Source organism: Diplotaxodon limnothrissa, linkage group LG16 (assembly GCF_057381915.1).
Source record: "Diplotaxodon limnothrissa isolate DT_005_m linkage group LG16, D_limnothrissa_male_GT1.1, whole genome shotgun sequence".
In the NCBI taxonomy this organism is placed as follows: Eukaryota; Metazoa; Chordata; class Actinopteri; order Cichliformes; family Cichlidae; genus Diplotaxodon; species Diplotaxodon limnothrissa.
The window spans coordinates 27689839-27703972 of NC_140611.1; the positions used below are offsets into that span (position 1 = coordinate 27689839).

General features: G+C 41.0%; 1 protein-coding gene across 2 annotated transcripts in view; it reads right to left on the reverse strand.

Moving 5' to 3' along the window:
• map2 (microtubule-associated protein 2) overlaps positions 1–14134 on the reverse strand; it is a 40417-nt gene that overhangs the window by 16421 nt on the left and 9862 nt on the right. The window contains exons 3-11 of one of the 2 annotated variants that reach the window (XM_085374119.1): positions 13710–13784; positions 11511–11726; positions 8309–8590; positions 4069–7173; positions 3729–3971; positions 3309–3446; positions 1895–1956; positions 721–852; positions 378–519 (exon numbers count right to left, since the gene is read on the reverse strand). In XM_085374119.1, coding sequence (XP_085230245.1) covers positions 378–519; positions 721–852; positions 1895–1956; positions 3309–3446; positions 3729–3971; positions 4069–7173; positions 8309–8590; positions 11511–11726; positions 13710–13784 — 4395 coding nt within the window. The remainder of the gene's footprint in view (positions 1–377; positions 520–720; positions 853–1894; positions 1957–3308; positions 3447–3728; positions 3972–4068; positions 7174–8308; positions 8591–11510; positions 11727–13709; positions 13785–14134) is intronic. The other variant, XM_085374120.1, reaches the window with a different exon arrangement.

The following is a 14134-nucleotide window of genomic DNA, read 5'->3' on the forward strand; positions in this document are numbered from 1 at the left end:
GAGAATGAAGAAAAAGAGGAGTTTTAGTGCACGCTAATAGTCCAACATAACATTTTGGCTTTGTAATAAAAGTAAATTAAGTATTAATATAAAAAAACAAATGTTAAAGATGCCAGAAGACAGACAGAAATAGAGCGAGTATGCAAAAATCACTCATTAGCAGATGTCAGCTGGGACTTCTTAAAATAATCAAGCATAAGGCCTTATGAGTGTGCTTTTCACTTTCTAGAAATATTTTTCTAAAATTGATCAACAGTAGTAAAGACTGAATTAGTAGCATTTATCGCACACTGGAGGCTATCAAGAGTTTCGTTTTAGACAACCTAACGTAAACTAAATGCTGATACTTTGTACAGTTTAGGGGAACTGGACCCTACATGTGGGCCTGCGAGGAGCCGTAGAGCCAGAGCTAGTGATAGAGGTAGAGCTCTCTTCATGGTCATGGGGCCCACGGCGACTCATAAATGAGGTGTGGCGTGGCACTGAAGACCTCTTCTCTGGGCTCCGTGACCCACCATCCTGTTGGAAAGCATACAGGGAGCGCATTGTTAGGCCAGTCAGGCAGACCGAGGTTTATCTTTTTAATTCAATGTGAAACAACAGATATCGTTTGCAAGCAATATTACAAAATTAAAGCAAATAATATTCATGTTTGCATGAAAACATGTATGAAATTTCCAGGACTTGTGCAGGAACCCTGTCACTCTTCCATCCACCTACCTTAGCTATTTGTTTCTGTAATTCTGTGGAGCCCTGAGGCTCTGCTGAGGATGGACGAGGTCTATCTAGCGAGGCAGCCGCTCTGGATATGAAGGTGGGGATCTTTGTAAACGGTAAATGATGGGCATGGCACTGAGATGGTACAACAAAGAGGCGTGGTTGGTGAGGCGCATGAAAACAAAATAAAGAACACAGGATGACAAAAAGTGGTGAAAATACCACTGCTACAACATGCATCATGAATGCACATGATCTCATGAATCATGTGGAACAATTTACTATGTAATCTATTAAAGCAGCTCCTCTTGCACATTCATTTTAGTAAGAAACTGAAAACTCATGGGACATGAAAATATCAAACAAATAAACAAAACTTAAGAACGTGAGGGATACTCTTCATCATGCCCATGCAACAGCTACACTGCAGAGCATGGTATTAGAAGACACTTTCAGTATGCTGTGATGACATGACATTTAGGAAATATAGAAAGCATGTTCTTTTAGACACAATAACTGTCATTACCATGGCGGAGGAGTGAAATGGAGTCACGACCACAGGCACTGGAGAAATGTCACAGGTTGGTTCAACACCCACTCAGCAAAATAAACACTCCAAATGCGTCTGTCTTCACTACTTGTGCAAAAACCCATTAAAATATGCCAAGAAGAGGAAACATTTTACAAAATGTAACCACCATTAATAATTTTCTTCATGAAATATGAACAAAAAACTAATGCAACACCTGCCCGTGTTAGTGTGTAGATGGAAGGACAAAGCATTTGCGTTATCTGGATGTGATGTGTTATTGTGTTAATGTCTTTTGAGACTTTTTTTTTTGAACTCCGCAAGTCACCCTAGGAAATAACATCATTTTAATGATTCTACTGATAATTGTTTTTTCAAAATTACCGAGATGCTTTTTGTTTCAGATCCTGCAGAAGTCAAGATGTGTATTAGCGGTTTCATATTAATAGCAAAAAAGCAAAAGTTTCAAATATGTTGCACCAAAAAAAGGTTCTGCCTGTTTATAGTGTTCAGTATCCATTGAGTTTCTCTATGCCTATAATTTAATTGTTCATTCATGCTGACTGCCAGCAGAGTTTTCTTGGAATCTCTCTCAGTGTTTTTTGTGCCAGAGGTCGTGCCATTGTTAGGTTTGTTGAGTATACTTACCGATGCTCTGTCACGAGACTGTCTGGCAACGCTGAGAGGCTGACGACTGTCAGGTAGGACCTCTGAGGGACGGAGACAGACAGAGAAGTTCAGGGAAACAAAAATACTTCAGAAGAATTTGTGCGTTAACCTTCGTACATTGAAGGAGAAGGAGTTAGGGCTCTCTAAATGCCCTACTTTGGAGGATTACCCCCATATTTATATCCTTGCAAGAATATGTTCCCATTACATAAAATGTAAAAATTACAGACATCCAACTTTGCATTCTTAAATGTGGCATGGTAAGCAATATGCCAAATTCAATGTTCTATAGGAGCTGGATGTTTCTCTCTTGACAGCTTTGTTCTGCAAAGATTTGGCAAGATATCACACAGAATGGGGGATTTTGTATTATGTAAGGCAACCTTGGAAAAAAAAAAATCGAATTGGGGCATTGCAGCAGTATACTGAGCTTTCCTCATCACTGACACAGAATTCAGTCCGTCAGGGGAAAATGGAGAGCAAACTGCCTCTGGGTCAGAGCAGCATTAGCAAACCTAGTAATAAGTTAAAGGGTGGCTGTCACTTAGCAAAGTCTGTCTACCATCCGGAAGGTCAGTGGTTCAATCTCTGGTACCTCTGGTCTTCATATTGACGTGTCCTTGGGCAAGATGCTGAGGCCCCCATATTCCCCCCGATGCATTGATCGTAGTGACAGTGTGCGTGTAATAGAAAATGCTTCAAGGCATAGACTATATTAAAGTAGCTTGTAGTAAAAAGTGCTTTCAGTACTCAGAGTGGAAAAGTGCTTTTAGCACCACGGAGAAGATACCACAAGTTGGAAATGGCTAAACTGGATATGTAATTTAAAAGACCATCGAGGTTGTGAAGGTCTATAGTTTCTTTACTGACAAGATTCATTATTGTGACAAGTCAGCTGGACACCAGCAGCTGACAGAGAACCTAGATACAAACTGCAAAAAAAGATTTTATGAAGGAAAGATGTATTCATAAAGAATAACATCTTTATGAATGTGTTAGGAATTAAAGTATTATTTAAGTTAACAATACTGTAGTTAAGGGAAGTGTGCTGTGCCTTCTTAGACACATGTATATATGAGCATAGGTGTAAGCACAAACAAATGCTTAAAACAGAGAACACAAGTGAGACAGTATTTGTTAGCTCGGAGAACGAACAAAAAACACAAAAAAAGCAAAAAATACACAAATGAATCCAAAGAAAATATTAATGAAAGTCAATCTTTATTATGATGAAACACAAAATAAATGCATTTGAAAACAAATGACTAACAAAACTAATAACATTAAACAACCAATAAAACAAAAATGAAGCGGAGGCGAGACAGGGAATGCTGTTGCGGTGACTGTCCTGCAGCAAGCACCAGCTGTGTGACAGACCAAGGCAACGTGTCACCTGTGGTTATTCTCCTGGGGCAGGAGTGGTGCTGGATAGGACGGGTCTGGCGGACTGCTGCTTTCCCCGCAGTCCTCTTGGACGGGGATTGAGTCCGAGTCTCCATTTTTTTGGCCAGGTCAGCCTTCTTTATCACTGCTGCATTATCGGAGAAAAGAGGACCAGTGACAACAGCAGAGGAGTGCAACCACAGACAGAGACAGTCGTGTTATAATACGGAAAACACCACAGAAAGCCTGTGTACGGTTCATGCATACTGAATATTAGCTATCTATTCAATAAGAAAGCCTGCATACAAAACAGTCAGATACACAGAGTGCTGTGTTTGAGGAGCAGCTGACTTGAACATTATTTAACAATGATTATTGCTTCAGTTATTGACTTTATTTTACATACGACGAAAAATAAAATTACAATAACCTTTTTTCTTCTTGAGTTCCTCTTTGGGGATGTAGGCAGGTTCTTTGCGGGTAGGTTTGCGTTCTGGAGTCGAGATTCGTCCCTTAGGCCGCCCCCCCTTAGTCTTGGCTTTAACAGGCTTTTCCTGTTTCTCTGTCTTCCACTGTTGTGCCAGTTTGTTCTGGACCACAGCAGGTTTTTTGACCGGACTAGACATCTTGGGCAAAGGCTCAGTGTGCTCCGTTACCATACTCTTATCGTCATCTGCAGTGTGGAAAATAGGGCATGAGACTTTATTCAGTTTGTGTATTTGAAGCTGACAAGAGGGAATAAAAAGAAGAACCAAAAAAGGTGATCTCACCTTGAGTGTCAACCCAGGAGCTGTCCAGAATGGAGTCATCCATTGTGGTTTCATCTCTATCATAGCTTTCTGTTGGTCCTTCTGTTTCTATGGTCTGAGCCTCCCTCTCGGGGGAGCCGGGAATTTCAGGAACATCTCCCATTTCCTCTAAACTGGCAGCCTCTATGTCCGCTTCCTGAGCCAGCTCCACAGACTCTTCTTCCTCTTCTTCTTCTTCTTTCTGGGCAGCAATGCAAACTGCTTCGGCCTCAGGTGGGGCAGAGAAACGAACGCTGTGGCCCGGCTCTTCGGCTTCATCAATGGTTTGGACCACAGTAATGAAATCATCTTCAACTGTCACCACAGACTCAATGGCAGCATGAGCCTCGGGTATTTCCTTCGTCACGTCGCCTTTGTCCTTCATCTTCTCAACCTCAGCAGGCTTTATTGCATCAGCTTCTTTTTGTCTTGCATCCACTTCAGGCTGGTCTGCAACTTTTGTGTTCATCTCTTCTTCCTTCTCACGCTCTTCCTTTTCTTTCAGCTGCCTTTCTATTGTTTCTTTCTCTTCCTTCTCTCTCAACTCCTTCTCTATTCTTTCTTTTTCCAGCCTTTCTTTCCTTTCTCTCTCCTCTTGTTCCATCTTTTCCCTCTCTTCTCTTTCTTTTCTCTCCCTTTCTTCCTTTTCCTTCTTTTCTCTCTCCTCTCTCTCTTGCTTTTCTTTCAACTCCTTTTCTTCTTTCTCTTTCTTTTCTTTCAATTCCCTCTCCTCTCTTTCTTTCTGCTCTTTTTCTTGTTTTTCTTTCAACTCTTGCTCCTCTTTCGCTTTCTTCTCTTTCTCTTGCTTTTCTTTCAACTCCCTCTCCTCTCTCTCACGCTGCTCTCTTTCTTGTTTTTCTTTCAACTCTCGCTCCTCTTTTTCTTTCTGCTCTCTCTCTTGCTTTTCTTTCAACTCCCTCTCTTCTTTCTCCAATTTCTCCCTCATCTCCTGCTCTTTCTGTTCTTTCTCCTTCCTTTCTGTTTCTTCCTTCAATATCCTCTCTGCCTCTTCTTTCTCTCTCCTTTTCTGCTCTTCCCTCTCTTCCATTTCTTGTTCTTTCTTTTCTGCCTCTTCCTTGATTTTCTTTTCTTCCTCCTCTTTAAGTTTCTTCTCGACTGCTTCTTTCTCTTGCTCTGCCTTCATTTTCTTTTCTGGATCTTCTCTCTCATCTTTGTTTATGCCTAACACAGGTGAAGCTGATCTTTTCGGGGAGCCATACATTTCTCTTTGTTTAAGTTTGGAGGGTGAGAGCACTGGGGAGAGCAGCTTGTCATCATCGATATTGCTCTCCACAGATGAGGCAGATGAAGTTTTAACAGGCCTGGCAATTCGGTCCTTGGCCACACCAGTCAGCTGGTACACATCTTCAGCATCCACTTCCTCATAGGCTTCCTGATGCACCAGCTTCACCTTCTCTCGAAGCTCCTGCAGCTCTCGCTCCTCCTCCAAACTGAGAGGCCTGTCCTCCATCTCCAGTTTCCGGATCTGCCTCTCATAGTCAGCAATCTCAGTTTCTGACGCTGAGCCTTCACCGCTGGCTTGCCGTTCAGTCTCGCTCACTGACCTCCCACCTTCCTCCAGTGTCACAGTGACAGTTGGTGTCACAAAAGGCTCACAGGGCTGAGCAAGTGGTGTCTCGCTTACAGAGGTAATCATCTGATCATCTTCTTTGTTCTTTTTATTTTCTTCAGCTGAATCTTTTCTCTCTTCTTCTTTCTGGTCTTTTTCTTCAGCTGCATCAGCAACTCCTGATGGCTGTGTCTTATCCTCCAAAGACACATCTCTGACTGCTAATTTTCTTGCCTGCTCAGCTACCTTTTCCTCCAGGACAGACGGGGTGAAGACTTGTGCAGAAGTGTCTGTAGGGCTGAACACATCTGCAGGGGACGGCATGGGCCCTGAATATTCACTAAAAACACAATAACCCATCTCTTCCAGCTGGCTGTCACTCTTTCTAGCTCCAGGACTCTGTTCCCCTGAAATTAGGCTAGCCAGTGGGTCATAATTTAAGGCAGAAGAATCAGATTGAATCGACTTCCTCCGAATGATTTCTGGGTCACTGTTTTCTGATTGCAGTCCCGAACGGTTACCAGCAAGGTCAAGCATTTCGGGCAAGTCTTGTGCCATTACTGTGCCATTTTTATATGTATTCTTGGGAGGCTCAGGGGATTCTGGAGATTCCGGTTCAGGACTAGGTTTTGGAGGCTGCTCTGTGATCCTTGGAGGAGATGAGGAGTCTGAAGTAATGGAAGCTGCCGTCTCAAGTATGAGTGGAGGGAAAGATGGTGGCTTATCTGCAGATGGTGTGGTAACTGGAAGGTAGTCTGCTGAGTCATCTAAGCTTCCACTGGTATATGACATGATATCTGTGGCCAGTGGGGAGAAGTTTCTTTGTCTACCTTGGCCACTTTGATCCATTGCTCCTATGGTGATGTTAAGTGAGTAACTCCTCTGCTCTAAGGCAAGTTTACCTGGGGAAAGCCTGCAGTCATTACTCCTGTCAGGAACTGTAAATACCCTAGTGTCTTCTGTTGTACTTTTTTTAGCTTCAGGTTTATCTTGAGCTTCAGCAAGTGTGCTGTAGCTGATCTCAGGAGAACTGGTATCATCAGTACTCTGCTTTTCACCAGCTCTACTCAGTTCGTAATAACCCTCACCTTTACTGTGAGGACCTTCACTAACCTCCATGGCTGATGTTTCAAAATAGGCTGACATCCCAGATCTGTCTTTTGTGTCACTTGTTGAGTCTCCTCCTTGAACTTTGGCTCCCACTGATGTGAAATCAGCAGGAGAGCTGATGCTGCTGAACTCTACCAGCTCCACTGATGGCTGCTTCTCTGACACTGTAATCGGCTCACCATATGTAGGCTGAAGTGTGAGCGATCTGACGGGTTCCTTGGCTTGACTTTGAACATCTGGGGGTACAAAGGATGGCATATCCATGGTGGGACTCTCTGGTACAACTCGTTCACCAGCAAAGAACCCTTGGATCTGGGGCTCATAAAACTCCTCTGGGCGTTTCTCTGATCCAATGCTGTCAGGGCTCATGGATCCACTGTCCTGCTTGTCTGTCTCCATCTTCAAAGCTGAAAGGATATCTGTAAGTTGGCTGTTCGATCATTACAGAAATGCATTGTTTTAGCATGCTGTGAATGAGATATCTATTAAGCCAGGGTCTGGAAAAGCTATGACAAAAACAGGCAAAGCTCTCCTCAGAAACTTACAGCACAATGGTACGGCCATCAATGAAGAAGTACGGCGAGATTACGCGGTCCACCAAGTCACAGATGGATGATAAAATGGGATGGTGGCGTGACGGAAACCAGCATGAGGCAACTGTGATGTTGCTTTATGGGAAACAAGCAATAACAGATGGGAGAAATATCCATGCTGACCTTCAAAACCATCAGATACCAAGTGAAATAACATTTCTGTCATTCAGTAAAATGAAGTGTTTAGTCAGTTTGTCAAGTTTAAAGCTTTTAATATTTAAATAGTTTTCACTATTGTGAAAAATCTAGGGTTTAAATGTTCAGATGTCAGTTTATTAGCACAATCATGGAAGAACTTTACTGGTAAATGACAGATAAATGCTATATGCTGTCACCAGCTAAAGGTGACAAAAACAACCCAAAAAAGAGAAATAATTAGGAATTAAGCTGATACAGAAATGCATTTGATGAGATGGTTTTACCAACAACTGCACCACACTGAACATGAGACAGCCAACACAAAATCCCCTGCAAACTCTGTACTCAGATTCATGATACCAATGATTTATGCACGTGTTGCAGGAATGAATCATGGCTACAAAACTGCGCACAGCACTGGCATACCAGCACTAGGCAATGTATAAACACAATGAAAAATCTGGAAGCTTATAGCAGGTGGAAAAAATAAAACCAGCAACCGTCACGATTAGCATCACTTCACTTCATCATACCACTACGAAAACGGCCGGCCCCGAAAACCACAGCAAGTAAAAGAAAATATAAGCAAAAATACACAATAAAACCAGGTTAAGTTAAAACAATGTGGCTTTTTTTCACCAACAAGCCTGTGTTGCCTTGCAGCCGCAGCAGAGCGCAGGGAGGATTACTTGCCATTCCACTTGAATTATAATGCTTATAAGTTATACATTTCCTTTGTACACATCTTGCGTTCTTATACAGTGGGCAATGCAGGAACATGCAGGCAGGGAGAGCAGAGGGCAGGACACACCTGTCTCCGGGCTCTCCTCACCCTCTGCTTCCTCCTCCTCTCTGTCCATAGAGCTCTCTGCAGTAGCACTAGCTGCCTCAGCCGGCTCCAGGTCTAGATCCTGGGCCTCGTCTATGGCCTCTGCCTGCTCTAAGGGCTCAGCTTGGGGGCTGTCCAGCTCGGGCTCTTCCCCACTCCACTGCTGCTCATCAAGAGCTGCCTCGGACTCTGCTGCCTCTGCACTCTCCTCCTCATCTTCCACCTCCTCCTCGTATTCAGCTGTAAGAGCCTCCATGGTCTCTTCTTCCCGAGAACAGGGTGAAAGGGGGACACATTAAGACTACAGGCAACACAGACTTGGGTTATGTGCGAACACAACTTATGACGGGACACTTTCAGCTCTAGGGAAAGATGGCCTAAAATATTTATTTGTTCACACATATATGTACATTACACATACAGTACAGACTGCTGTTATTTATGCATTTTTTGTTTTCTTTTTATCATATTAGAAGAATATGTTTTTTCCCCCCAAATATCTGTCTTTTTAAAATATTTTTTCCAGTCCATAAGCAAATCCTTAACAGATACTGACCTTTGATCTTTTACGACTAAGGTCAGTTGTTTAGTGGTAAAGATAACAGGAAACAACACTTCATGGCTTTACACTGCATGGACAGGATACTATATATGCAAGTAAATGAAGGAACATTGTATTCATTTGAGTGAAAGGAGAGTTAGCTGCAGATCCACCGTGACAATGTCGCATCTTTCTAAGGATTTGCAGCTGATCGTAGGGCTGCTCAATTAATCGAATTTTAATCACGATTACGATCTGGGCTTTCAACGATCATTAAAAATGACTGAGCCGATTATTAGCCCCTCCCTCATTTATCCGCGACACCTTAAAGGCCGGTCCGTGAAAATATTGTCGGGCATAAACCGTCCGTGGCGCAAAAAAGGGTGGAGACCGCTGATTAAGAGGACCCGAGGGAAGCTCGGAAAGCTAAGCAGAAGTTATTTGGAGAGGAGAGTGACTGCCGTTGGTTGAAAAGAGAGGTAAAAAAAAACTTCAGTGGTGTTGCACACTATTTTATATTATTTTTTAAAGTCATTGTTAACCCTTTAAAGCCGGTCAGAGCAGCACGCTCCGTTTTGTGTAACTATTTTTAAATCCCTTTAGAACCTGAACCGTGTAAGCTAGCGCAATAATTTGTTTTGCATATGAAACCGGAGGAGTTGTACTTACATCTTATGCCATCAGCTTGTCCTCAGTCACGGTTTCGTTCCACATATAGCTTTGCAAAAATTGCATAAAAAGCGCTTGCAGGAACAAAAGCATAATATTCCAGAAACACGCTTTGCCGTTCCTATCAGCTGTTCGTAACACTTCCCACAGTGAAATGATGCACATGCTGTTTTCTTTGCAAATTTGCATCATAGGATTGTTTTTTGTTTTTCCTGCAGTATATAAAAATTGCTGTATCTCCAAAATAAAACTATGAAGACACTCAAAATAAATTTCCTGTTGTTGTAAACTATTTTTTGCAACTTTATTGTATTTAAAGTTTTGAGGGATAAACCTCTTGAATTTCTCCAAGTAGAAATATATGTAAACAAAACAAAAGCGATTTTCTATTTTTTTTGTAGTTTATTGCACTTTTTTGCAATTTATGTAATTACTATGGACTTAATGCATACATATTATTAAAATATGGGCTATAACAGTTGTATTGATGTATAGCAACTTGAAATGCTCCCACAAATGGCACTACAACATGTAAAAAAAATAATAATATAAGCTCTGGTGGACTTGGTTCTATAGTAGGTCTTAAAGGGTTAAATAAATATCGTCAAATAATCGTGATCTCAATTTCAGTGAAAATAATCGTGATTATCATTTTTGCCATAATCGAGCAGCCCTAGCTGATCGTACAAAGTGGTTGCTAATAGTCATTAAATATGATCATTTACATTAGTTTACACTAACTAGAAGTTAATAAATGTCTTCAGTATTACACAAATGTTAAGTTCAGCTGAGATCTGTGATTCCAAACAACGACAGTAAAATATGTCCTGTAAGATAACTTCTGAATCCCTAAGCTATGGGAGTCAAGAGTTCTGGCTTTTCATTTCATTTTAATTTAATATCTCTGGAGAAAGAACTTTCTTTCCTGCACTCTTTTGAGCAAGAAAAAAAAAAATCAGCAGCATCAGGAAAGTTTAATAACTGAGACAAGTTGAATCGGTTCGAGATGGGCTCTTGGTTTCTCTATATTACTTTTTTTGTATATTACTGGATAGGGATTTGGATTCTGCCATTAGATTTCCAAAGATTTATTATGCTATTTTTACAGCACCTTCACAGCATTACAGTCATACTAGACTTTACACTTATTTTGTGCTGAATGACTGACAAACTTGTTAAAAAATGCCAAAAAAAACATGAAAAATCAGCTGATTATTTTTAGATTGGTTTGCTTTTTTAAAAGGTTATTTATTATGCTTACTGATGACCCCGAATAACAAGAACAAATGAATGGAATGATTTTTTTTATAACAGAGTTGATAATGGGTGTTTATTAAAAAGGCAGAAGGGCCTCATAAGACTGCATGTGCATGACGTCCACATTTCTGAACCACAAATGTGGGTGAATATGTCTGAACTGAAAGTCTTCCTTGTTGCCACAGTGAGAGTGTAAAGGTAGGTACGGATGAGTGTAGAGGGTCTGACATAGCACAGTATGGTTTAGGGGATGAGAAGTAGTCTGGAGAAAAGAACCAAAATACATCTCTGGGTCTCCAAGACATCTATGAAAGGCTTATGGTCATGTTCCACAAGTCGGACTTGCACGATGGTCTGACTGATGAGCGAATGGCAATAAAACACTGTTATTTATATAACTACTTTGAACCGTCACTACTATGTGTTAGAGTTAACAGCATGGCAAACACGGATAGCAATGGGCTTGGGTAAAAGAAATTTAAAACAGAAGAGAAATATGGCTGTTAAATTAATATGCTGTTTTGATTGAATAACCAACACAAGGACACACAAACGCACACAAAGACAGACGAAGAGACGAGCTGACGGACGGAGAGACGGAAAGACGAAAGGAGAGAGGAATGGGGGAAGGGAGTCAAATCACAAGAGAAGAGAGGAAAGAAAGAGAAAGGAGATGGAGGGAGGGGGGATGGCAAAGAGGAACCATGCGTGGTTCACCTTCAATCTGTCTAAAGGCCACGGCTTGCCCTGTGGGGCGAGAGCCCGAGTGCGTCCACTCTGGGCTGAACAATGGGTGCTCATAGTACTCCTCTTCGGAGTGGTAGGGGTCGTCCTCGGGCACGGAAACTGAGATGGAGGGGGCGAGGAACTTGCACCTCTCACGAGAATTTTGGAAGCGGCGGAGAGGGCCCGCCTCCTCCTCATCCCCTACATCTACAAACAAGACAGACACAAGGAGAAGAACTGCAGGGAAATCTGGACACGCAGACTGAAAGAGAGAGTGAAAAGGATGGAGAAAAAAAGATAAAGGAAAAGGGAGAAGAAAGCAAAAAACTGGAAAAAAAACCACCAAAGAATGGCCATCTTAAAAGTGACTTAACATGCAATTAAAGATTTTTTTTTCTATAAGGAGCTTTGGTCCAAACTTTTTCCATTTGGTCTTGACTTTATTATTTCATCAGCCAGTTCAACTGAACAGCAGTCACTTTGCACATGTAACTTTTTGAGACTGGTCAAACGGCAGAATTCAACTTTATAGATATGACCAGGAAAATATATTCTGCATTTATTGTATCGTTATTGATTTAGCTACTACTGATACTAGACTGAACAGAACTGAAAGCAGAACAAATATGGGCCCAGCTATGGTCCTTTAACTTTTATGAAATGCTAAGTAACCAGCAAGTTCAAAACAATTTTTGCCTGACTATTTAAGATGGACATTTTTTGCAGTGAAAAGAGAGATAAAGCTTGAAGAGAAACCGACAAAAGAAACAGAAAGAGTCAGCAGAGAGGGGAATGCCAAAGAAGAAGAAGAGAAAACTTGTTTGAGAGCAAGAGAGACGTAACACACAGAGGACAATGACAAACAGACAGTGACAAGCAACTCAAGATAACAAAGCTTTGGGGGCCAGCCATTCTTTGAGAGCAACAAAACGGGCATATTGTATCATTTGTGAAAGATATCTGCTTCACATACGAATGATTCAACCAAAAATAAAATACATACAACATTAAAAATAAACAGCTACAACAGTTATAGCACTAATACAGCAGAAGTCGCTAACAAACCTGTAATGTTTTGTGGGGGTTTTAAAAGCCACAGTGAGAACAAACCTCAACACTAATACAAACTACTCAGTCCTGTAAAACACTCCACCTACAGTAAGGAACCTACATCCCAACAGCTTTACAGCGGTTTGTCATGAGCACACAACACATAACAACACATGTCACAAGGCTTTGCAGCTCCTAACCTTATTTCTTTTAGTTTTAGTTTTATAGCCCAGTCACTGCTTAAAAAATTAGATCAAACATAAATAATCAAACTTTATCACAGCTCTAACTGGGATGTTCAAAATCACAGGATAAATCTACACTGTGTGATTCAGAAAATGTAAATTAAATATAAAGTATTTTATGTGTGCAAACGGCATTCATCATCTTCCAGTCTCAAGAGGCAAGCTATACTAAATTATGTAACTAGATTGCATTTCTACATTGGGAGGGGCTTTTTTAATACCCAATTTATTGGCTTTTCTACACCTTGCTGCAGCTTTCTTAGTCCTTAAATGTATAATTTGTATAAACAGAGCTAGATCTCTGTCACCTATAGCCACAGCCAAAGACACAGGGTACAATGACCAAAAAACGCAACACAATGATTAGACAGGCAAAACTGAAGACATAACTCAAGTAAAATCACAAACAACAAGAAATCAGAGGGTTACCTAAATTGGCTGTCATATTAGTGTGTAGAAGACAGTGAAATGAAGAGGTTAGAAAAGGAAATGGATGGAAAGGATGACAAAAAGAGTGCACTTAGTAGAGGTGGAGTGTTCATGCATGTTATTGCGTCTTTGTCAGGATAAATGGGGATCATAATGAAGATATTCATTTTATCTGTTTCAGGCATACAATGATGACACATATGCAGTATTCCAAAAGAAATGGATGACAGGAAAAAAGGAGAAGATGTTTCTGCTTATAGCAGCTTAAGTAGATTTTCTGAACGTTTATCAACGTGTGGTTCATGCCCTTTAGGCAGGGCGTGTCCGGAGAGGTGGGGCACTTCCAGTGCAAGCATACACCAAGACCCAAGTCTTGGTGGTCATAAAGCATCAGAAGCCACAGTCAAAAGAAGAAGTCTCTCTCTTTAAGAGACATACCGAGTATGTATTTATATTCTTGGCCTACCTTGTTCTAGAGGTCCAAAGTGCTCTGCAGCAGGTGAGGGGGGAGGCGAGGGAGGCAAATTGGTGGTGTCTTCAACTAGAAAGTGTGACAGAGATAAAAGACTGAAGTTATTAAAAAAAATAAATCACATATTATAAAGGATACTTTCCACTAGCAGAAAACACTTCTTGCAAGGTAACATGCCAAGCATATATATGTATAGCAAGGTATTGCAAGGCTGAAAACTGCTAATTTCCATTTTCACATGCATTTTTACAAGCAAAAAAAAAAAGAAAAAAAAAAAAAAAAAAAAAAAAAAAGAGTAAAACATGGAGTACAGGTGCAGAATCCTGTAAAAAAGTGCTGTGAATAAGCAATAGCTTTGTATTTTTCTGTTTAAATAGCAGAAAAAGAAAGGCACTGCTAAATATGAACTCTGGCCATCC